Here is a 25,536-nt window from a genome sequence, read left to right as displayed (position 1 = left end):
CAACTTGAATGCAATGTTTGCAACGACGAGGGCGATCATCGCTTTTAGTTCCGTCACTATTTTACACGCATACCTAATACTTGATCAGCTCTGCGATTAATGCCGCAGACCGGTTCTCTGGACAGTAAACGTAGAAATCAAACATGAACACACAAGTCAACCTTATGTTATTGTAATAAAATGCAAATTGCAATGTTTATTTCGAGAGTCGATTGTGATTTGCATGTTATCGGCGACACTGGGGGATTGAAGGACAACGGAAAACGCGAATGACGCAGATTACGTAGGATTTATAGCTTGTAGCATAACCTAACCTAAATAGTTTAATACCGTGGCCAGAGCGTCAGCGGGCAGCGGGGCGACGTGCGGGTCATAGATTTAACTCCTATATTGTAACGTTGTAGCGATCCGCCCCGGCTTCGCACGGGTTAACAAATTATACATAAACCTTCCTCTTGAATCACTCTATCTATTAAAAAAACCGCATCAAAATCCGTTGCGTAGTTTTAAAGATCTAAGCATACATAGGGACAGACAGACAGCGGGAAGCGACTTTGTTGTATACTATGTAGTGATAGTGATAAACGCCCGCTTGCGTTTAGAAGGCAGCCTTACCTACATCCACCAGCCCATTGAGTTAGGTTCCTACCTAACTGATTTTCTTTTATTGGTATGGAGTAGAATAACTTATGGACCTTATCCATATTTCATTATAAACTAACTTATAGATTACATGCAAGTTATAGGTTACAAATAGGTATACCTACTTTAAACTGATTATAGTAAGCTTATCAATAAATTTAATTAATAATCAACATTAACAATGGTGGGCGTGGATATTGACTCTAATTAGCGGGCTATTGTGGCACAGCATGGTTCCATTTTTATCGCCTGTCACTATGCCCGTCACTTTCGCACTTACATACTTGTCAGAACGTGACAGGTATGGTGACATGCAATAAAAATGCGACCGTTCTATCCTACCGCCGCTGGTATCCTCAGAAATATGCAATCTCAAATGACACGTGCAGTACCAACTGTATAAGGTAGTCAACACTATACTTACGTGCAATATTGATTTATTACCAACGCAAATATTGCGGATCTTATTACATGCTCGTTGCATGAATCACGACACACTGTCATGTAAGTCATAATAACGCTGTCATCGCATGCCAATTGCAATATTTGCCTTCATTAATAAATTATAAAAAAAACTTGCCGCTTACGCAGCGTTGCAACAATCGCAGCATTTTAAAATCATTGGTCCATCACTTATCCGGCGATATATATCATCAAGTGTTTTAATATGTTGAGAACGTGTATTTAGTGATTCGAATGGGTCTAATGCGATATGAGTTAATTATTTTTACCCTAACCGGCGTTTCGGCAAAGAATAAATAATAACTATAATAAGTAGTACTATACCGTACAGAGAGGACACTTCCTACAAAATCTCAGTTTGACAGCGATTCAGGGACGAATCATGCTATCCCTTTCTAATGTATGGCACTATCCCTTTCGACTATTGAGGGTTGTCAAAATTCAAGTCATTATCTTATCTATGGTTGTGCACGCAAAAGGACTTCAAGTAGTGCCAACCCTAATAATTGCTCGGAGCCTAGTTTGCCCGAAAGGAGGAGTGTCTTCCCACTGGTTTCGCCTGGGTTGCACCAGCTGTTGTCACGGATGACTTGACGTCCGAGCGAAATGTCAACGGAGATATGGGTAAACAACACTAAACTACCCGAAAATAGTTTATTAGACCCGTTGTAATCACTGAATATGTGTACAACACTCGAGAGTTTAGAACTTTAGACCAGCGGTCGGTAACCTGCGGCCCGTGTACCTGTCACTTGCGGCCCGCGAGCCTCCCTATTTTGTATGTAATATTGACAAACGACAATGTCTGATAAAGTCATAAATATTAACAAAGTACGGCCCGCGTCAACTTCGTTAACTACTATGTGGCCCTTGGCTGCTAAAAGGTTGCCGACCGCTGGTTTAGACTAAGTGTTATGTTGAACGTTGCTTAGTATTGTTTCTTTTCTATACCACCAGACGTGTACCATACATATATGTAGTACATCTTTTTAATTGGCTCTGATGAAGAAAGCTATAGGTACTTTGTTTAACGTGTTTAGCTTAACACCGTATATTTATGTATTTTTACATTTATAAGTTCTGTATGCGCGATATGAACCACACATTGATGCGTATAATACAATACAGACATGACATACGCAAAAAGGTATTCAAACAAATTTCTTTTCCAAAATACTATTGAGAAAGCCGAGTTGCGTTATCATACTTTACAACTTATATTTATACATAAGATAATTCATTTTCAGTTCATAATAAAGAACTTGTTATTATACTCTTTTACAGCACTTACAGGAGTTACAGGTAAGAAACAATTTAACTAAATTTGTTAAAGAGCCTCAAGAAATAAAAAATAATGTAATTTACATTGTATTACTTTACGTATATATTCAATACAATGTTAATTACTATTAACCATCGTGGGCAGTCCACACTGTTTCTCAGCTCGGACTAATTAAATATTTTCTAGATAGGTAACTAGTTTTTGTCCCATTGATTTATGTATTGTGTTATCTGTTCAATTTTTTTATTTAACTCCTGTTATCTCTGCATACGCCTATGGTATGTTTTTGCCAGTTTAACAAGTAACAGGCTTCATCAACCAAAAAAAGCTTATCGTAAAAACGTGATAAAAAAGTATTTAAAATTAAAGATGGCAAACCTTAGCTTCTAATTTGTATAAACCATTATAGGTCATATATCTACGAAAGAAAAAGTAACCAAGGCCTCCAGTGTCAAGGGCTGGGTTCGAACCATTTTATTCGTTAGTTATATACATTTTTTTATTAGCTAGTTTATCATTGCTAGACATCTCTATGTATATCGCACGTATAATGTCACAGTTTTCTGGTCGAATGTACTTATATCACCCAAGTTTCTCATGTTTTGGCTAGTTGGCCACACTGATAGCGCCGGCCAAACGCTAAATATAAATGATAACCTCGCCACATTTCGCAATCCGTACTTTCCAACGCCAGTTCCGAACACGCTGAACAAACCTAATGATCGTGGAAGCACGCTCCAGTGCCCCATTGCAACACTCTTTCCGGAAACTAGAAAACGCACCCATCCGACATTGCAATAAACCTTGCTGCGTTTTTGGCAACGATTAGAAACTCTCCCGGATTTTCAGTTTAATAAAGGATATCTGCAATTGAATATGCCCGGCACTTTCGCGGGATGTTGCACGTTAGCAGGTAGGCAGTCCAAATTAATTTGCTGTATAATTAATTAATAATTATTGCAGTCGGAGCGTAACGGATATCAATGCAGTCAGGTTAATTGTCCGCTTTAAAGAGGCAAAGACCTCGTCCATATCAAGGATTGGCAAGGCCGGTTGGTCAAAAGGAATGAACGCCCTACGTATGTTATATTACAGTATACTTTTTTCGAAAAGAAGAGAAGTGGAAGAGTTCGGTAGCCGGTGTTCGAAACCTCTCTTCTCGGGGCTTTTATTTTTCGATTCAGACTAGCGAACTTTCTTGAGGATCGGACTATGATTTTTTCGATAATTGTTGATTTTACAAAGAAGTTACAATGCCCCAGGCAAGTTTAGGGTTAGATTTTTGAATCATTTTGTTATTCAAAGTTACCAAGAAGTTACAAATATAAAACACTTGTTTATCCAAGAACAGAAAAAGGGTTCCGTAATGCTGATGCATTCCTACAGTATTGTTTTCGATAAAAAAATCTAACATGTATTGGGCTTTGCTGGCCCATCCCATAATGCTTCTTTATCAAAAACACACCCACGATTTGTAAATCCAATAGCGATCCGATACCACCTGTATTCGAGCTTTTTTGTTATGTAAATAGTAATTTCTCTCCCGAGCGTGGGCTGTGGTATTTTAATGGGCCGGCCGGTTGATCGCAGACGAGTTCTCGATCTACCTGCCCGGTCAAACCTAGTCGTGCATTGCCTTGCCAACCGCGAGATATTCGAACGCTCGGGCCGACGAGTTTGTGAATTCGAAATTTGAAACTACAGTAGAGTCCGATTAGTACGACTTCGCATATAACAACCAACCGCTTATAGCGACGTAAGTATAGGCACTTGTTTGGTTTTAGTACGAGCTACTATGAAAGTACAACCGTTTATTACGACTCCGCTTATAACGACCGATCGCTTTTAACGACGGAAATTGACTCAAAATCCGTCCGTCAAGTCCGGTTACAACGACGAGCGACGTAGTTTTTACAAATAAATAGTTGGTAAGAAGCTTAATCCGTCCCGCGCACCTACCTCCCCTCCCCCTTTTGCCTATACGCAGCAAGATGAAATAGTCATGTGACTTTTCGTAATCTTGCAAACTAAATAAAACCCAATTCCCGTTTTTCAATTGAGCTTAAGCTTCACATACATAATTATGTACATAAGTTAGGTACAATGCAATATTTTGGTAGGTACCTTCGAGCTGATCTATAGACACAGGATATGGACATAGGAACTGTGTGATAAAACAACGTCAGCTGGATTAGATCCCCAAGAATTACGACTTTTTATTTTACGGGATTCGAGTAATTTGCAGATGACGAGTGGGTTGACTACGCGTACCTTGAAAAGTGGCTTCTTCAAAACACACAAGTCTCTCCATTTAAGACAAAGTGTTGTAATACTAACGTAAATAAATATTTTAAAGGAAATGTTTTTTTTCTTTGATTGTCGCATAAGTATTAATAAATACAAAATGAGGTAATTATTTTGGTTAAAAAAATATATTAAAATTGGCAGTTCGTTTTGTACGACGTCCGGTTAGTACGATGTAATATCAGCGGTCCCTTGGGCGTCGTTATAACCGGACTCTACTGTATTTAGAGTCTACATTTTAGACGATGTGAGTTCGCACTGCAGTATTTGTTCGGTCGATTGAATTAGTTGTATGTATACTTACTCCAGCCAGTAGTCTGTAATGTAACTAAACTCGCTTGCGATTTCTAGCACCGTGTATCTGAGCCTTTAGTATAATCGGAGAACGTACGCACTGGGGGCCGATTTTTGAATTTCGACCACTCGATTTCGTGTATTTTGTTAATTAATATCTCCACTACTAGGCATTTAAATTCTACTAATAGAATTGAAATCGAGTGGTCAATGTCATTGTCAATAGATTCCAAATTTCGATCGCTCGTATTTCAAAAATTAGCATTTCGCCGTTTTCCACCGACTTTCGAGTGACGAAATCGAGCGATCGAAATTCAAAAATCGGCCCCCTGGTTCGCCTAATACACGATTCCCATCAAATATCGAGTGTCAATTATCAAAGAAATTTGAACCTTCTACCTATGTCACATACTTATGTCAACCCGCCTGGCGATATCCAATTGGAATACTTGACCCAGGCGTATCGCAGAGGCACGAACGATGACACTTGCCTTGCTTGACTCTTACCGCGAATTCGCTACATATGAACCAGTATAACTGTCACCTGATCTGTAACAGATTAATGTATAATTAGAGATCACGATAGTCTGGTTAAAGAGACGAGCGATCTGCTTTTGAGGTCCGACTGAGAATCTTTTTATCTCATAAAAGGGATCTGTCGCAATTAATTTGCTTTTCATCGAGATAATCATTTTGAAATGGAGATATGCGTTCCGATGTTACTAATTAACTTCGAGGTTTTCGAGTATCTTTTGATACATCGAACTTTAACGATAAACATAAAGATTATTTTCCTGTCTACAATCTACAGTTTTGAATGATTCACGGTTAGTTTCACTAGACTGATATCGACCGGGATATGAACCGTGATTACCTTTTGTATTGTTTTCGAGCTCCCGATATTTCTTCAATAGTCTAATATTTTCCGAATGTGTGTTATATGATCCATCACCCTTAGTTAGGTTGTAAAAGTACATAATACATGTAAATAATCGTATGATATCATCACATACTATAGGTACCTAGTACCAACCCAACCCAACCATTGGTACCATTGGTACTATAGGTACCAATGATACCTAATTTTAATTGTATATATTTCTGACATACTTACCTACCTATTGTATATCTATATAATAATGTAAATTACGCATCTGTGACAATGTATGATCATTGATCAATACAAATAAAGAAAAGAATATGAATACCCGTCAAATGATAGCCCCTATGACAGTTCATTTTTATATGGATTAGCTGTTACGTCAAATGTTTTTAGAATTTGTTTGGCAGGTTAACATCACCTTAATTTTTTAAGGTGACATTAAAGTATTTTTAATTAAGCCTAATCAAAATAAACTTGAAGAAACTGTCATAGGGGCCATCATACGACGTGAGAGGTATAATGTAATGATAATACACGTAATGAACAATACTTCAAGCTTAAATCTTGAATTCATTGGTAAAGTATAAACCTTTCTAGTGTACAAATGAGATACAAATGAGATACAACAGTGTTAACACGGTAAGATCTCAGCGGAAGCAGCAATTTCATAATGCTCTAAAGTCTAATAGCGTGTCTCTGTCTATCCCCAACTCCACTTAACACCGCACTCTTCGTTATTAAACGCATTGCTCTGCCATTAATTGGAGAAAATCGCTATAGGTATTTCCTGTAACGATTAGATTGGTTAATATCTTTTTAATTTGCTAATGTTTCAGTTAAGAGCATCTCACACTAACAAGAATGTCTCGAGAAAATCGCTTCAAGCGAATACACTAATAAAGTCACGCAGATTCGTCTATTTGCCTCTTTTTAGGGTTCCGTACCTCAAAAGGAAAAATAGGAACCCTTATAGGATCACTCGTACGTCTGTCTGTCTGTCTGTCCGATCAGTCCCCCCCGCCCCCACCCCGGCTTTTTTACTCTTGCATCTTCGATAGAAAGGCAAATAGACGATCGATTGAATGAAGTGGGTTGCGGTTATGGCTCTGATGGTAGCTATATTTTGTTCTTTATCTTTCTATGGCGGACGATGCAGTCAGCTTCCTGCGGGTTTGCTTTGAGCGTTTTTTTCGTGATCAAGACATCAAAAGTACAATCTACAAATTGTTAATATTGGCTTAGTAATATGATGGAATCAGTGCTGCATTCAAATAAAGCCTTTCTTACATATAATAATAATTAATGTTCCTGAAGTAAACACATTCCACTTAATTCTCTAACTTAAAAAGATAATTATGTTGTAGACTTTCTCCTATAAGTACGATTCGTTAGAGTGAATGTGATGAATGGTGAGTGTATGGAGATTAAAAGGTTCACAGACGTGTGTATGAAGGTGTGTCTACACGTCTGTGTGGAACTAAGGGCTGTGCTACAGTACTAATTTACTAAAATGAGCTTAGACGCTCTATTTTTAAATTCGTCTGCTCCTAACGTTACAAATTAAACGAAATCGTGTAAAACATCTGTTATTGCGACTGCAAAGTTCACTATTGTGCGCAATTAGCTCTCTTACAAATAAGACCTTACGTTCAGCGTAACAGAGTATAATTCCCATTGTTAAACGTTTAGCGACATGAGTTTGTAACTTTGTACAAAGATGCTTATCTCACAGATCGAGATACGTTTTTGTAGCCATTTCACATTTACTGGAAACTGCGTCCGCTTTTCGGCCCGGTCACTGACCTAACCTGGTTTCATAGTTGCACTGTTTTTGCCATTATGATGTCATTTGTATATTTTGCGGGCGAGTGTCGGTTTTATAAAAACAACACCGTTTTGACATAAAAAGGTTATCTCAGATTCTGCCGTGTGTAGGCGTTAGTCTAACGTTTTTTGAGCGCTTGTTTTGGTATCCTATTATTTTGAGAGTCTATTTTAAAACGGCGTAAGTGTTTTAATGATTGTTATGCCTCTTTAGGGTTCCGTACCCAAAAGGTAAAAACGGGACCCTATTACTAACGGCCTAGCCACGACATTGCGCGACTGGCTTCAGCTAAGGCGACAATCATAGGTTGGAATAAGCACAGCGATCGGACCTTTCGTTTCCACCTATGGTTTTCGCCTTAGCCGAAGCCAGTCGCGTAATGTCGTGGCCAGTGAGTAAGACTCCACTGTCCGTCTGTCTGTCACCAGGCTGTATCTCATTAACCGTGATAGCTAAAACGTTGAAATTTTCACTACTTCTGTTGCCGCTATAACAACAAATACTAAAAACACAATAAAAAAGTGATTCATTTATAACGGTACGGAACCGTTCGAGCGCGTGTGCGATTCGCACTTGGCCGGTTTTCCCAGTTTCGTATACTGACCAGTCTGAAAAGTTGTCTGTCATTTTAGTGTCTATTTTTATATTTACTGTTGAGACTGGCTTATCCTGTGACATATAGCGGCACTTACAAGATATGCATAAAACTTGCACATATGAATGATATTTTCCGAGATAAATCTAGTTATGTATAATAATTCATGCACTCTTGCTTTACTGTACTCGTACTTAAGAAACAGATATCGTCGCACAACTACTAGTACTACTTTTTAAACGATGTAATCTTTCACATCATCATTAAATAATCATACAAAAAGCGACCGAAGTATTTAACTTGTCAAATGATCTACCTAAGTTTAATAAGTCTGTTTACTATAGTGTCTTATGCCGGTTTCAAGGTTCTGGATGTTTTCTATGTATTTAAGTATTTATTAATATCTATCTAATACATACATGTATTGTACCCACAACACAAGCATTATGGAGGTTACTGTGGGACTAGATCGATTTGTGTAAGTTTGTTACTAGTGTGGACGATAGAAGCTGTAGTTAATGAATCTAACGTTAATGCGTTCAAAGTAACGTAATATTTGTAATAAATGACACTATTGCATATAAATTACCTCTCCTACAACCTAACATAACGCGAGGATATGTTATGCAAACATGATCGATTATTACTAGTTCTGTTGCTTTCACAATCTCCATGCAAATCTTTGTAACGGACGAACACATAAAATTAGCATGCTGTGCTCCGTGATACCTACCAAATCATCTGCTCAATGCTCAACGTAACTTAGGGTTTGAATACATTTGAATACAAATATACTATTAACATAAGCATAGTCACTTATCCCCTTATCTTATTCATAAAACTTAGAAAACCTTTGTTAAATTTTATCAAAACTGTCAGACTTGACATGCCCTTGCTGTAAGAATAACGCCATAAATCTGGGTAATAAATTAAAAATTTCAAAAAATAATTAAATAAACAAAAATAAAACCAAAACAAAATAACTTAATATTATATCTTTTTCTAAAAAAAAGGGAACCGCCTTCAAAAAATCAACCCACTAAAAGGACAAAATAATTTTTATATAGCACCCCTTTACGTGTCCAGTCCATATCCCGTCGTAAAGCAAATTTTTGCCAAAAAGTAATTAATATATAATAATAAGAAAATTAATAATCATCCGGGTAATTACTTAGTTTTTGAAGTCGGTGCCAAACCAAAATTTTTGAGAACCGATATTTTAGACAACGAAGAACGCTGCACTTACTTGCATTATAAAGACATACTTAGTTTACTCATTAATTTAGTTCTTGTAGGTATATGTACTCGTATTTTTTTTCTGATTGGTAGTAAAGAATGTTTTTGTTGGTTTGGCACCGCCTTCAAAAACTAAGTAATTACCCGGATGATTATTAATTTTCTTATTATTATGTATTAATTACTTTTTGGCAAAAATTTGCTTTACGACGGGATATGGACTGGACACGTAAAGGGGTGCTATATAAAAATTATTTTGTCCTTTTAGTGGGTTGATTTTTTGAAGGCGGTTCCCTTTTTTTTAGAAAAAGATATAATATTAAGTTATTTTGTTTTGGTTTTATTTTTGTTTATTTAATTATTTTTTGAAATTTTTAATTATTATTATTTATTTTATTTTATTTTTTACTTTTTAGTGATAGGTAGGTACTTCATTTATTTTAGGTTTTGGGCTAAAATACTAGTTTGTTAGGCTCTCCATTTAGTTTTGGGCTAGTAACTACCTACTAATGTTGGTGATGGCCTAACTCGATGATAATCGCGACACAACATAATATGACGTTTTGGTGCTAAACGATTTGTATGTATATTGCTCCCACTCCCATTCCCAGTCCGAGTCCGACTCCCACTCCCACTCCCATTATTTTATCTCAATCGGTTTCAGCAACTTAAATTGGTTGGTAGGTATACCGATAGCATGGCCAGCTACCGGGTCCAATTCGTTTTTCAAACCATCCATGTACTGTACACTGAAACTTTCTCCAGAAAGTAACAAACACTTTTCTGAAAACCGCATCAAAATCGGTTCAGCCAAACGCGAGATAATCACGAACAAACATACATACATACATACGGAACAAACTGAGAACATCCTTTTTTTAAAGGCAGTTAGAAAAAAAGTTCATCGACCCACCTAGTGGAACTCTGCAACATAGGCACACGACGACAAGTCGGTTAACCAAAACAAAGTGTGCCTATGTTGCACCAAACCTGAGTTCCACTAGGTACAGCCAGGGTTCAGGAACAGCTCTATCTTGGGTACTGCTCTCCCAAGTGCTCATCAAGATGTGACGGATGACCAAAATCGCGTTGGCCTATGTTGCACCAAACCTGAGTTCCACTAGGTACAGCCAGGGTTTAGCATCAGCTCTATCTTGGGTACTGCTCTCCCAAGTGCTGACCAAGATGTGACGTATGACCAAAATAGCGTGGGCCTATGTTGCACCAAACCTGAGTTCCACTAAGTACAGCCAGGGTTCAGCATCAGCTCTATCTTGGGTACTGCTCTCCCAAGTGCTCATCAAGATGTGATGGATGACAAAAATAGCGTGGGCCTATATGTTGCACCAAACCTGAGTTCCACTAGGTAGGTACATCCTGAGTTCCACTAGGTACATCCAGGGTTCAGCATCAGCTTAGATCTATGTATACTAAAACCTTCTCCAGAATGTAAGAAACACTTTTCTGAAAACCGCATCAAAATCGGTTCAGCCAAACGCGAGATAATCGCGAACAAATATACATACATACATACATACGGGTCAAACTGAGAACCTCCTTTTTTTTTTTTTTGAAGGCGGTTAAAAAAGACGTGGTCAGGTATTTGTAAGTATCAGATGTAACTGATGATGAGTTAATTGGTGGCTGCCCATTCTTCAGTAAAAGTCTTAGAAACCTTAGAAGAATAAAGCCAGACTTATATGAACGTAGACAAAAAGTTACTATGCCTACACATTTCACAAATGGATAATGCGTTTAATGTACAACTTAAACATTGATTAATTTAGATACTTAGTTGTTATATTTTTTTAAGCATTGTATATACATACCATCTAATCTCATATGGTGAATAAATGAATATCTATACTTAAAAATGTTAATAAATGTTAAATGTTAATTAATGTATTGAATTATGGTTTCGTAAAGATAGTTTAGTTACTAGAATAAGTGTGAATATTTGCATGTCTCTACTGACAAAGCATGTGGAACTTAATACCTCTGTATACCTTTGTACTGACCGTGTTTTAAGCAAATAAATTTCTGATTTCTGATTTCTGATAAACGCAGAATGTAAACAGAGTTGCTTGTAATTCAATAAATCATTTCAAAAGCGTGTGATTTAATATAAGAAAGAAACGTACCTCGAAACAGGCATCTTATAAACACCGCTAATGATACCCCTGGGTATTTAGTGACGGGAGCCTTTTACCCACATTCCTCAGGAGATATACATCTGCATTGACCACATTGCCCTTTAGAGCAGAGGTCAAAGTTGGCCCCGTTAGACCATATAAATCCAATAAGTGACAGTATCCGAACGATATCATTGGTTCTTGAAACCTTTTAGTACTGTGCGTATCTTTGACCGTGTATCTGTTTGTTATAATTGTTTTGCTACGTGTAAGATAAGAAAAACCTTCGGTTTTTTAATTAACTATGTTACTGTTGATTGTAGAGTTAAGTTCATAAATTCAATCTACCAAATACATGGTAAATGTCCAGATATTCGGGTCATAAGTTTTCTATTTGTTCGGTTACCTAACGGCTATGCTGACTTTTTGAAACCTTTGTGTTATTTTTAGAAGTAAACTAATAACTAATACCCTCAATAGACCATAGAGAAACCTTATTTTCAACGACCAGGATAGCAAACTCTGCTAGAAATCTAGCCCACTTTCTATCTTTCATCGTCTAATAAACAGACATTATGAAGAGTCCAAACGCATGTCTTCTCTCCTACTTCAAAACAACATACACGGTCCAATTTCTCAAGTACTTAAGTCCTTTAAAACCATCGCGGAAGCATCGGTGTTGAATGTAGTAATGTTTAGTTTTTATAGTTGCCCAATTTCACAATAGATGTCGCTGTTCTGTCGGCTACTTCGCGCTGTTAAGATTTTTCCACAGCCCCGTATATAGTCAATTTGGTTTCAGAATAAATGAGTATTAAGTTGTCAAGAAAGTGTTTTATTACAAAAGGTAGGAAGTGCAGTGCAGTGTAGTGAGTGAACATTGGTCCTTCGAACCGGATAATCGTGAGTACAGTGACAGTGGAAATGTGAAGTGTCAAAGACTTAGTTAATTTTCGCGGTAACAAACACTTAGAATATTTCGCGTGAAAAAAGACATAGTGCAATTTCGAGTGAATTTAGGACTTAGAAAAAAACCGCTGAAAAAACACTTAGAATAATTCGCTCAAATTTGGACATAGTCGATTTTGTGATTCTTGGACATAGCGTAATTTCGGTTGAAAAATGACTCTGAAAAAAGGTGTTCAAAAATAAACTTTGAATAAAATAGACTTTGAAATCTGTCATTCACATAGCAAAATTGAACAATCATGGCTAACATAGCATCACAAGAAGAACTTTTTAGTCAGATTAAAAGACTTCTCACTAATCACAAGAAAACTTCGTCAACGCGTTACACAGCGAGTTATTTGAAAACACGCATAGAGTCGCTTGAAGAGTATTGGAATCAATTCCTTACTGAACACCGAGAAATTTTAAAGTCTTCGGTTAACGTCGAAGAGAAAAAGGAATTGAAAGCGCTTTATAATGATGTCGAAGATTTCTATATGGAGTTCAAGACTAGTTTATTGGAACTGACGGAACCTGTCACAATTCAAGAAGGTGCCTCTCCTCAAGCGCCTCATACATCACAACCTCAAGTTGTCACAAAGAGTAAACTCCCGCCGATAAACCTCCCTTCGTTTTCCGGTGATTACCAAGAATGGATGCACTTCAAGGATTTGTTTATCTCTATGGTACACAATGAGCCGGGTCTGAGTGACACACACAAGCATCATTATTTGAGGTCAAGCTTGAAGGGTGAAGCAGAACAAGTCGTCCGTCATTTCGAACTCACAGCTGCCAATTATATGAAGGCTTGGAACGCCTTAGTCAGCCGCTACAGCAATGATAGAGTGATAGCTAATACCACACTGAATCGCCTGCTCAATCAGAAGAAACTCACGTACGAATGCTCTAAAGGCCTCAAGGATCTTCTTGATACTACAAACCAGTGTCTCAGTAGTCTAGCGAATTTGAAGATTGACACAACTACTTGGGATTCGATTATCGTGCATGTTGTAGTATCCAAGTTAGATAGTGAAACTCACAAAGATTGGGAGCAATCACTTGGGTCTTCTATAGAGTTACCCACTTATAAGAAGCTCATATCATACTTAGAGGGACGATTCAGAGCGATGGAAATGGTACAAGCGACACAGAAGAAAGATAAGAAAGAGACCACATTTCAACAACCAGCTACTGCACCTAAAATAAAGAATGTGAGATCTTTCACCGCTGAAGTTGATACGGAATGCACATATTGTAAGAAAAGTCACTACATCTGTCACTGCACTGAATTTGCACAACTCGATATAGATCAACGTAAAGAATTTGTAAAGAACAACAACTTATGCTTCAATTGCCTTGTCAAAGGACATTCCATACGGAACTGTAGACAAGCCACAACATGTAAAACCTGTAATCGCAAACACCATACGCTTTTGCACTACCAGAATATAGCTGCGAATACAGTCACAATGGAGACACCCACAGAACCGGAAGACACACAAATTAAGGAACTCACAAGTCTTAAGGTTTCACAAGAAGGCAAGAGAGTGATATTAGCCACAGCACAGATATATTTGAAGGATAGCAGTGGTTCTCTAGTACAACTTAGAGCCCTAATTGACCAAGGCTCAGAAGGCAACTTCATTACGGAGTCTGCAGTGCAACTGCTACGACTGAAGAAAACTTTCCAGCCAGCTAATATCACAGGTCTTGAAAATCAAACCTCACTACCACGACACGTCGTTAACTTAGATATTTACTCACCGATAGACACTCACTATGTAATGCAAGTTGACGCTCACGTACTCTCGAAGATAAATAGTTGGTTACCCTCAAAGGAGTTTGACATCACACAATGGCCTGCCCTGTCCCAATTGCAACTAGCGGATCCTCACATGCAATCGCCGGGACCTATTGATGTTCTACTGGGCGCCGAGGTCTATGCATTTATTTTGCTAGGCGGACTTCACAAATATAACGATGACAAGCTTATAGCACAAAACTCGAAACTCGGATGGTTTGTCTCTGGAGCGTCTAAATCACGAAGTGATCTGCCACCTCACAATATTATAGCACACCACGCACTTATCGAGGTAGATCAACTCCTACGCAAATTCTGGGAGACTGAAGAGTACAAGCCTCATGAGAAACCGATGACACATCTTGAGACACAATGTGAAGAGCACTATAAAGAAACTCACTCCAGACAAGAAGATGGTCGTTATGTCGTACGCTTACCATTTAGAGATGATCACGAAAAGAACTTGGGCGACTCTCGACAAATCGCACAACAGAGGCTAATGCACATGGAGAAAAGATTCGCAAACAAGCCTAAATTTCAGAAAGATTATGCGGACTTCATAGATCAATATCAGAAGCTGAATCACTTAGAAGATGTAGACCCACAACATAAGCCAGCTCACAAAGTCTACCATCTCCCTCACCACGCTGTGATAAGAGAGTCCAGCAGCACAACAAAGCTTCGTGTGGTCTTTGATGGAACTGCACAGCCGTCAAATGGCTCATCTTTGAACGACGAATTACTCATCGGGCCATCACTATTGCAAGACTTACGCGATCTTATTGTTCGTTGGCGTACTCACAAGATTTGTCTGCTTGCTGACGTAAAGCAAATGTATCGCCAAATACTAGTCGCTAAAGATGATGTTGACTATCAGCGCATACTGTGGCGCTCATCTCCACAAGATGAAATCGTCGAGAAACGGTTGTTAACTGTGACATACGGTACGTCATGTGCTCCGTTCCTCGCTATTCGCACTCTGAAGCAGCTTGCACAAGATGAAAAAGAGGAATTCCCAGACTTAGTTGAAGTCATAAGTAATGACTTTTATATGGATGACTTACTCACAGGTGCGAATGACGTGGAACAAGCTACTAAGTTACAGAGTCGTATCACACAAGCTATGGCTAATGGTAAATTTGAAATGCACAAATGGGCATCCAACAGTCCTGACGTCATGAAGAATATTCCTAGCTCAGAGAAAACAAATCAACCAAGTGTCGAGATCAAGCTTGATGATACCATCAAAGCTTTAGGTATCAAATGGAACTCACATCGGGATGTCTTCGAACTTAAGGTAGATATTTCAGAACCCACAGAACGTTTCACAAAAACGTCAGTACTGTCGGATATTGCTAAATCATATGACCCTTTAGGTTTCTTAGGGCCTGTGATTGTCACTGCAAAAATGTTTTTGCAAAAACTTTGGTTGAGTGGTATTGGCTGGACTGATGAACTTCCTCTCGAACTTGCCACAGAGTGGTCAAGCTATAGGGACCAGCTCTGTCGCATGCCGACCTTGTATTTAGATCGCTGGGTTCACACACAATTTGACGGCAAGGAAAGAGTGGAAATTCACGGGTTTAGTGATGCCTCTTGTTTAGCTTACGCTGCTGTTGTTTACTTGCGAGTTATCACGCCCCACGGAATCCACGTGTCACTAGTGATTGCCAAGACAAAAGTGGCACCTGTAAAACAAGTCTCCATCCCACGATTGGAACTGTGTGGCGCGGTACTGCTCTCGAAGTTACTCAAAGATGTTCAGCACAGTCTTCGTTTGCCTGAGGAATCTGTCTTCGCGTGGACAGATTCAATGATTGTCTTAGCGTGGCTTCGAAGAAACCCTAGCACTTGGAAAACGTACGTAGCTAATAGAGTTACTGAGATTGTTAATAATGTAAGTAGTGGCCGGTGGCACCACATTAAATCGGCAGAAAACCCTGCAGACGTTGCGTCGCGTGGCATTCGTCCCGATTTGTTTAAAGACTGCGAGTTGTGGTGGCGCGGACCAACTGTACTTCACCAAACGAATGGTTTTGATAACTGTCGCTCGCTCTCTCTCGACATACCAATGACACAACTAGAATCCAAAGAAAATTCGAAAGGAAATGATAGTAAGATAGTAGCACTTAAAACTGGTGTATCGAATGAGAGTGATGATCGACTTACCTATTTGGCTAGATACTCTACTTTGACAAAATTGATTCGCGTTACAGCGTACATATTGCGATTTGTAAAGCTGTGCAAAGCACACATTGATGCAAAACTTAATCAGACAGTTCCTGAGACTTTTCCTCAGCATCTTACAGTTACCGAATTGAGATATGCCACCAAGGTTTGCATTCGACTCTCTCAGGAGTTTTGGTTTCAGGAAGAGTTACAAATGCTGAGAAAAGGCCAAAGGCTTCCAAAATCTGATGTTTTGACCCCCCTTGCCCCATTTATAGATGAACATGGCATTATTCGAGTTACAGGACGTATACGTAATGCCAATGTACACTTTGATACCAAATCACCTGTCGTACTAACCTCTAAATGTAATTTAGCTGTTTTGATTGTGAATGATGCTCATATTCATTGTTTGCACGGAGGTCCTCAACTGACTCTGAATGGAATTCGTTGCAAATATTGGATAATCGGTGCTAAGAATTTAGTTAGGAAAGTTGTTCATAAATGCATTCCTTGTTTCAAACAGTCTGCAACACCGATCAACCAATTAATGGGTCAGTTACCTGCGTGTCGTGTAACGCCAGATAAGCCCTTCCGTAAAAGTGGAGTGGATTTTGCTGGTCCAGTCCAGTTAAAACTGTACCCTGGTAGATGTCAACGCACTTGTAAAGCCTATATTGCTTTGTTTGTGTGCACCGTGACCAAGGCCATTCATTTAGAGCTTGTGAGTGACTTGTCCACGGCTGCCTTTATTGCCGCTTTTCGTCGTTTCACTTCTAGACGCGGTCATTGTAGTGATCTGTGGAGCGACTGTGGTACCAACTTCGTTGGAGCCTCTAAAGAGCTTGACACTATGTTTAGGAATAGGAACTCAGAAGTAGTTGGAGAAATATCTGAGATTTTGGCAAATGACCAAACTACATGGCACTTTATTCCTCCTGGCTCACCACATTTTGGTGGACTCTGGGAAGCCGGTGTGAAATCGATCAAGTCTCACCTTAAGCGTGTTATCGGGCAGACTCTTCTCACGTTTGAAGAGTATTCCACACTTTTGACTCAAGTGGAGTCTTGTGTAAATTCGCGACCGTTAACTCCCATTAGTAACTCGATTGATGATGCTTCTCCAATTACACCGGGACATTTTCTTATAGGCGAAGCTCCTATCACTGTTCCGGAAGAAAGTCTCACAACTGTGCCAGTATCCCGTCTGGATCGTTGGCAATTGCTCCAAAGGATGTTGCAATCGCTTTGGACTCGTTGGAGTACTGAGTATTTAACAACTTTACAAAACCGGTATAAATGGACCGTTACTAATCCTGATCCTGATATTGGAACAGTAGTTTTGGTCAAGGATGAAAGACTCCCTCCCGGAAAGTGGTTGTTAGGTCGTATAATAGATAAGCATCCTGGTAGAGATGGTTTGACACGAGTGGTTACGTTGAAATTCAAAAATGGTACTTTTCGTAGGCCCATTGCTAAAATTTGCCCTCTACCTCTGGATTCTTAACTATCTGTTAAGAAGATTAATGTGTTTTTAGTTTTGAGGAATAGCTCTATTTGAGTTTCACTGTGTAATTTTAACCTTTACCATTGATTCGTGTAGATTTTCACGTGTTACTAACTTCACTATTCTTGTTTTGTTTTGTTTACATGGATCGTTATGAAGGACAAGTCGTCCTTGGGGGCCGATAATGTTGAATGTAGTAATGTTTAGTTTTTATAGTTGCCCAATTTCACAATAGATGTCGCTGTTCTGTCGGCTACTTCGCGCTGTTAAGATTTTTCCACAGCCCCGTATATAGTCAATTTGGTTTCAGAATAAATGAGTATTAAGTTGTCAAGAAAGTGTTTTATTACAAAAGGTAGGAAGTGCAGTGCAGTGTAGTGAGTGAACACATCGGAGACCAGTAATTTGCTCTCAAATGATGAATGGCGAGTCCAGAGAGCTTGTTTTGGAAGTAATTGTTAGGACCGGAGCACTCGTTTATTAAATGTACTCAACCTCATATTAGTATTAGACAATGCTTCCAATTGTGAACTTTGTGACACATTGTTAAAGTTACTTTTGCGATGATAAATTAGGGTGAGGTACGATGTTGGGAAAGTTAGTCGAAATGGTCATTGCTCCAAAGCACGCGATCAGAGACAGTTAAGTTTGTATTGAAATTAAATATTTTTTGCCCCCGCTTGGGAGCGGTCCAGTCGGTAGATGTGAATTGTTTAGGTCCGCTATTCGATTCAGTTAAACGTTTTTGTTGTTGCAAATGCTTTAAGGTCTTGAATTTTCATTAACAATGGCCGTGTACATGAATGACTCTTTCTTGAGAGCTAATTCTTCTTTTACCGCCATTCATACATTCCAGTAGCTCTTTAGTCTTCAAATGTATGCGTCGTTCTCCTGAAAAGGAACATCAGGCAATTAGGGATATTGTCGCGCATTTTTATAGATTTTTGTTTCCATTCCGTTACTATTTTTCATAAACATTTTGCGAGTATGACTGTAACGGAATATTAGGAACGAAAAATGTAATGGAAACTTTTTTTTTATTGGTATCGAAGGAGCTCGTGATTCTGAGTGGATATAAGATTAAAATTCCCAAATATTGAAAAAAAAACTGCAGTGTACAACTTAAGGTAAAATGAGCTAGACATGCAAATAGATGAACGAACGAAGTGGTACCTCGTAACAGCGGCCGTCTGAGCCACGACTCCACTATCCACTTTAACCACGCCTCACACTTTCGGCCGTCCGTCCTTAAGGCCGAGCCACACCGGCTGCGTGTGCAGCACACTGCGTGGCGTGCGCTGCGTGACGTGCGCAGCACCCCTGTCACACCGGGTGACGCGCACGTCACGCAGCGCACGCCACGCAGTGTGCTGCACACGCCACGCAGGTGCACGCTGCAGCTCAGTCATGCGTGCAGTAAAATAAAATACTCCTGCGACAGTACCTACATCATGTGACTCCCGTTGCAAATGGAAGCAGCTCACCTAATGCCGCCATTGCAATTATTACACATATAACATGCCTGGTTATTTGTTCCCACAGGCCAAATTATTTATATAAGACGTATTTTTTTGTAATCTTTGTGCTATGTTGTAAATATACATTCGTATTGACGAAAGATTTTAATTACTTTTTCTTTTATCACTGAATCCATATTAAAAACCAGCACGCGCACCGACCGAGTTGTAAATAAATACAAGCGAGCTGCGCGTGTACACGCACCGCACCTATGCAGCACCGAGCTGTGCGTGTCCGAACCTGCTCGGTTCGCCCTCTCATAGGGATCGCAGTTAAACACAACGTCATCACTGCACGCAACGAAGCGACGTTGCCGCTCCGCTGCGTGCATGGACGCGTGCACGCAGTACGCAGCCGGTTTGTCTCGTCGGAGCTGCGTTGCGTGCAAGTCACGCGTACGCGCACGTCACGCACACGTCACGCAAGCGGTGTGTCCTCTCTTATGTGTTTTCGTATTCTACAACGCAGCGGGACGCGTACGTGTACGTGCACGTCACGCACACGCATCCGGTGTGGCTTGGCCTTTAACCCTTGCGTCCACCCTACTCCCTCCTTCGTACACACCGCTAATTCGATTAGTACAACTCGACCGCGCGCGCCCCATGTACCTCTCATCGGACATGTGCTAGGTTAGCTTAGATATTGTAGTTTTTCGTTTTGCTGAATTTACATTTAGAAGAAAACTTTTTTATACCGTAACAATACCGTAGTGTTGTAACTATAGTGCAATTTCACGGCTTTACCTAAAAGGTGAAAAAAAAAACAATAAAGATACCTATAGATATCAGAAAATCTACCTATTTGGTCGAATCTATGTCGGTCGATTTTGTCGCGAAATGCACCATATTTACCTTTATTTGGATAATCAAACAAACAAACAAACATAATCTACTTCCAAAAATCATAAAAAATGCTATTTCGGAAAAAAGTTTTCTCCAAAACATTTTTTTTCTTAAGCCGAGAAACGAATTAATACATGTTTTCTTCGTAAGTGAAAATTCTTCTTTATTTAGCACTTAGTAGATCAAGTGTAGTGAAGTGGTTAAGTAGAGTGAAGATGTTTCGTCTTGTTTGTTTTGTTTAAGAAGTGATTATTTGATTTTAGAAGTGTGTGGCGGCCTTTTGTCTTAGAATAACAAAGTTGTTCGACAGAAACGAAATTTCTAAGGTACACTTAAGTAGCAATTACAACTTTTGTTTACAAAACGGTATTTGATTTGTCTATATTTGGGGGACAGTTTGTCGATAATTTCCTTTTGTTAGGTTTTGAAACTTTAAAGTTAAATGGGTGATTCATACAATTTCGAAGATATACATTCCAAATATAGAATCCAAACCAAGATACATTTATTAAATTTAAAAGTACAGTTGATTACCAGTTATAACCTATCTTATCTCCTATTCCCGATTATATCATGAAATTATGTTTGCAATCGAATCGGAAATTCAATGCACTTTGCATACTTGCAGTCTTGCACGTAAAAAGAGTGCATTAAGCACTGCAAGAAACTAATTTCCTGCTATACCATTTTTCTAATATTATACCTCCACGGAGATGAATTCTCGAAACGAGACTTTTTTCGCATAATCATCAATGGCCTTTTACTGAACCTTACCATTGGAAAATACGTCTTACAAGCTGGTTGTTAAGTTGAGTTTTGAGTGTAGGTAGTGTTAGGAGTGCTGGCATGAGGGTCGGCCAAGGACGGCCATTGTGGGTATAGTGGAAATCCGGCTGTTCAGTGGCCGGGGCTAGCAGTATGCATGCATAGGTACTATAGCTAAACTGGAGTGCATTATTTATGTCATACCGGTTGCAGTAAATATATTTTAATTGTTGATGTCAGAACATTACAAATTGAAATTAATATATTTTATGACGGGTACCGCCGCCGCCGTGGCCGGGTAGTCTAGTGGTCAGGACCTTAGCCGCGTAAGCTGAAGACGCGGGTTCGATTCCCGCCTCGATCACCGGTGGATTTGGTCACTATCTATTTCAGTTTATAATATATTTTGCTTTAAAATTATGATCTTACGTAATTATATTATAACAATTTAAAATTATATAAATATGGCATACTATATACTTTATGGATTTTACTCTTCGTAATTCAGAATATTTTTCCATATTATGTAAGACACACAGGCATATCTTTGACTATAGGTACTTGATCTTAATACCTACGAGTATTGGGATTCCGTGTATCGTATGGATATGATGGTCGGTCTTGTCTACGTGACAGGGTGATAGAGACAAGTGACAATTTGTCTCTTGAAATCATGCTCGTGAAGTTGACCACCCCATATCGTTTGCCCGCAAATAGCATATCTATATCGTTAGTTCATCGTTAGTTCACGTTTGTTCAGTAGGTAAAATCGTAAGGACCCGATTCCAACATCGATTTTTTTTAAAAACAAAATGGGGGTGGCTGTCTTCACGCTAGCCACCCCATACCACTTTTTGCAAGTTTTTTTGGTCTAGATAGCAAGATATTCGTTAGTTCATGATTGTTCAGGCATTGGAATCGTTTGGACCCGATTCCTACATTTTTTTATTTTTTTTTAAAGTGGGGTGGCTGTCTTCACGCTAACCACCCCACCCCGAAATCAGTCAAACTAACTATGTGAAGTCATCGCGCGACGTTAGTTCACGTTTGTTCAGGCATTAAAATCGTTAGGATCTCATTAGATTTGCTATAAAAAAATAAAATCGAAAAATTCATATTGGCTAGCCGAGATAGTAGACAGTAAGTAGGCGTAACTAGCAATCGACACAGATAATAACGATTATATGCCCTAAATCAGCATCTATAGACGATCTATAGCCCAGACAGTATAGTAACATGCGGGCGCTCAAAACAGATTAAAGGATTTCCGTAGTTTTATATTTTTTTATTCTATGGGGGTGGCTGTCTTCACGCTAGCCACCCCATACCACTTTTTGCAAGTTTCTTTTATCTAGATAGCAAGATATTCGTTAGTTCATGATTGTTCAGGCATTGGAATCGTTTGGACCCGATTCCTTCATTTTTTTAATTTTTTTTTAAAGTGGGGTGGCTGTCTTCACGCTAACCACCCCAACCCGAAATCAGTCAAACTAACTATGTGAAGTCATCGGGCGACGTTAGTTCACTTTTGTTCAGGCATTAAAATCGATAGGATCTCATTAGATATGCCATAAAAAAATCTAAAAATTCAATTATATGGGCCAGCCGAGGCAAGTAATGTGTCTAAGTCGACGGCTGAAAAAAATAGTCAGAATCGGGTCCTTACGATGCCACTTGCAGAACGATGTCAGCAGACCATGCTTATTCGAGATAGATAGGTCATTTGCGGGCGTTCGAAATAGATTCACTGGAAAAAAATAAAACTTGAATATCTGAATTACTCAACTTATGCTCCTAAGCCGACGGTAGAAAAAAATAGTCAGAATCGGGTCCTTACGATGCCACTTGCAGAACGATGTCAGCAGACCATGCTTATTCGAGATATATAGGTCATTTGCGGGCGTTCGAAATAGATTCACTGGAAAAAAATAAAACTTGAATATCTGAATTACTCAACTTATGCTCCTAAGCCGACGGTAGAAAAAAATAGTCAGAATCGGGTCCTTACGATGCCACTTGCAGAACGATGTCAGCAGACCATGGTTATTCGAGATAGATAGGTCATTTGCGGGCGTTCAAAACAGTTTTGTCGGAAAAAAATAAAACTTGAAAATCTGAATAACTCAACTTATGCTCCTAAGTCGACGGCAGAAAAAAATAGTCAGAATCGGGTCCTTACGAAGCCACTTGCAGAACGATGTCAGCAGACCATGCTTATTCGAGATAGATAGGTCATTTGCGGGCGATCGAAATAGATTCACCGAAAAAATAAAACTTGAAAATCTGAATAACTCAACTTATGCTCCTAAGTCGACGGCTGAAAAAAATTGTCAGATCGGGTCCTTACGACGCCACTTGCAGGACGACGTCAGAAGACTATACTGATTCAAGATAGATAGGTCATTTGCGGGCGTTCAAAACAGATTTTCTAGAAAAAAATAAAACTTAAATATTAGAATAACTCAACTTATGCTCCTAAGTCGACGGCTGAAAAAAATAGTCAGAATCGGGTCCTTACGATGCCACTTGCAGAACGATGTCAGCAAACCATGCTTATTCGAGATAGATAGGTCATTTGCGGGCGTTCGAAACAGATTCACCGGAAAAAAATAAAACTTGTAAATCTGAATAACTCAACTTATGCTCCTAAGTCGACGGCAGAAATAAATAGTCAGAATCGGGTCCTTACGATGCCACTTGCAGGACTACGTCAGAAGACCATGCTTATTCGAGATAGATAGGTCATTTGCGGGCGATCAAAAGAGATTTTCCGGAAAAAAAATAAAACTGGAAAATCTGAATAACTCAACTTATGCTCCTAAAGCGACGGCTGAAAAAAATAGTCCGAATCGGGTCCTTACGATGCCACTTGCAGGACGACGTCAGAAAACCATATTGATTCAAGATAGATAGGTCATTTGAGGGCGATCAAAATAGATTTGCCGGAAAAAAATAAAACTTGAAAATCGGAATAACTCAAGTTATGCTCCCTAAGTCGACGGCAGAAAAAAATAGTCAGAATCGGGTCCTTACGATGCCACTTGCAGAACGATGTCAGCAGACCATGCTTATTCGAGATAGATAGGTCATTTGCGGGCGTTCGAAACAGATTCACCGGAAAAAAAAAACTTGAAAATCAGAATAACTCAACTTATGCTCCTAAGGCGACGGCTGAAAAAAATAGTCCGAATCGGGTCCTTACGATGCCACTTGCAGGACGATGTCAGCAGACCATACTGATTCAAGATTGATAGGTCATTTGCGGGTGTTCTAAACAGATTTACCGGAAAAAAATAAAATTTAAAAATCTGAATTACTCAACTTATGCTTCTAAGTCGACGGCTGAAAAAAATAGTCAGAATCGGGTCCTTACGATGCCACTTGCAGGACGATGTCAGCAGACCATGCTTATTCGAGATAGATAGGTCATTTGCGGGCGTTCGAAACACATTTACCGGAAAAAAATAAAACTTGAAAATATGAATTACTCAACTTATGCTCCCTAAGTCGACGGCTTAAAAAAATAGTCCGAATCAGGTCCTTACGATGCCACTTGCAGGACGAAGTCAGAATACTATACGGATTCAATATAGATAGGTCATTCGCGGGCGTTCTAAACAGATTTACCGGAAAAAAATAAAACTTGAAAATCTGAATAACTCAACTTACGCTCCTAAGTCGACGGCAGAAAAAATTAGTCAGAATCGGGTCCTTACGATGCCACTTGCAGGACGAAGTCAGAATACTATACGGATTCAATATAGATAGGTCATTTGCGGGCGCTCTAAACAGATTTACCGGAAAAAAATAAAACTTGAAAATCTGAATAACTCAACTTACGCTCCTAAGTCGACGGCTGAAAAAAATAGTCAGAATCGGGTCCTTACGATGCCACTTGCAGAACTATGTCAGCAGACCATGCTTATTCGAGATATATAGGTCATTTGCGGGCGTTCGAAACAGATTCACCGGAAAAAAATAAAACTTGAAAATCAGAATAACTCAACTTACGCTCCTAAGTCGACGGCTGAAAAAAATAGTCAGAATCGGGTCCTTACGATGCCACTTGCAGAACGATGTCAGCAGATCATGCTTATTCGAGATAGATAGGTCATTTGCGGGCGTTCGAAACAGATTTGCCGGAAAAAAATAAAACTTGAAAATCTGAATAACTCAACTTACGCTCCTAAGTCGACGGCAGAAAAAAATAGTCAGAATCGGGTCCTTACGATTCCACTTGCAGGACTACGTCAGAAGACCATGCTTATTCGAAATAGGTAGGTCATTTGCGGGCGATCAAAAGAGATTTTCCGGAAAAAAATAAAACTGGA

The 25,536-nt window shown here is 39.2% G+C and overlaps 3 protein-coding genes and 1 long non-coding RNA gene across 4 annotated transcripts in view; 2 read left to right on the top strand and 2 right to left on the bottom strand.

Moving 5' to 3' along the window:
- LOC134654657 (uncharacterized) overlaps nucleotides 1-18,436 on the top strand; it is a 186,332-nt gene extending 167,896 nt beyond the window's left edge. The window contains exon 2 of the mRNA XM_063510128.1: nucleotides 12,483-18,436. Within this exon, the coding sequence (XP_063366198.1) occupies nucleotides 12,864-18,080 (5,217 nt within the window). The 5' untranslated portion in view covers nucleotides 12,483-12,863 and the 3' untranslated portion in view covers nucleotides 18,081-18,436. The remainder of the gene's footprint in view (nucleotides 1-12,482) is intronic.
- LOC134654661 (zinc finger BED domain-containing protein 4-like) overlaps nucleotides 1-25,536 on the bottom strand; it is a 1,082,235-nt gene that overhangs the window by 256,613 nt on the left and 800,086 nt on the right. The window lies entirely within an intron of this gene.
- Nucleotides 1-25,536, bottom strand: part of LOC134654688 (uncharacterized) — a 403,600-nt gene that overhangs the window by 23,384 nt on the left and 354,680 nt on the right. The gene's annotated exons all lie outside the window — the stretch shown is intronic.
- Nucleotides 1-25,536, top strand: part of LOC134654664 (protein kinase C and casein kinase substrate in neurons protein 1) — a 229,612-nt gene that overhangs the window by 45,527 nt on the left and 158,549 nt on the right. The window lies entirely within an intron of this gene.

The sequence above is a fragment of the Cydia amplana genome, chromosome 15, assembly GCF_948474715.1.
Source record: "Cydia amplana chromosome 15, ilCydAmpl1.1, whole genome shotgun sequence".
NCBI lineage: Eukaryota > Metazoa > Arthropoda > Insecta > Lepidoptera > Tortricidae > Cydia > Cydia amplana.
This window is presented reverse-complemented; position numbering and strand designations above follow the sequence as displayed.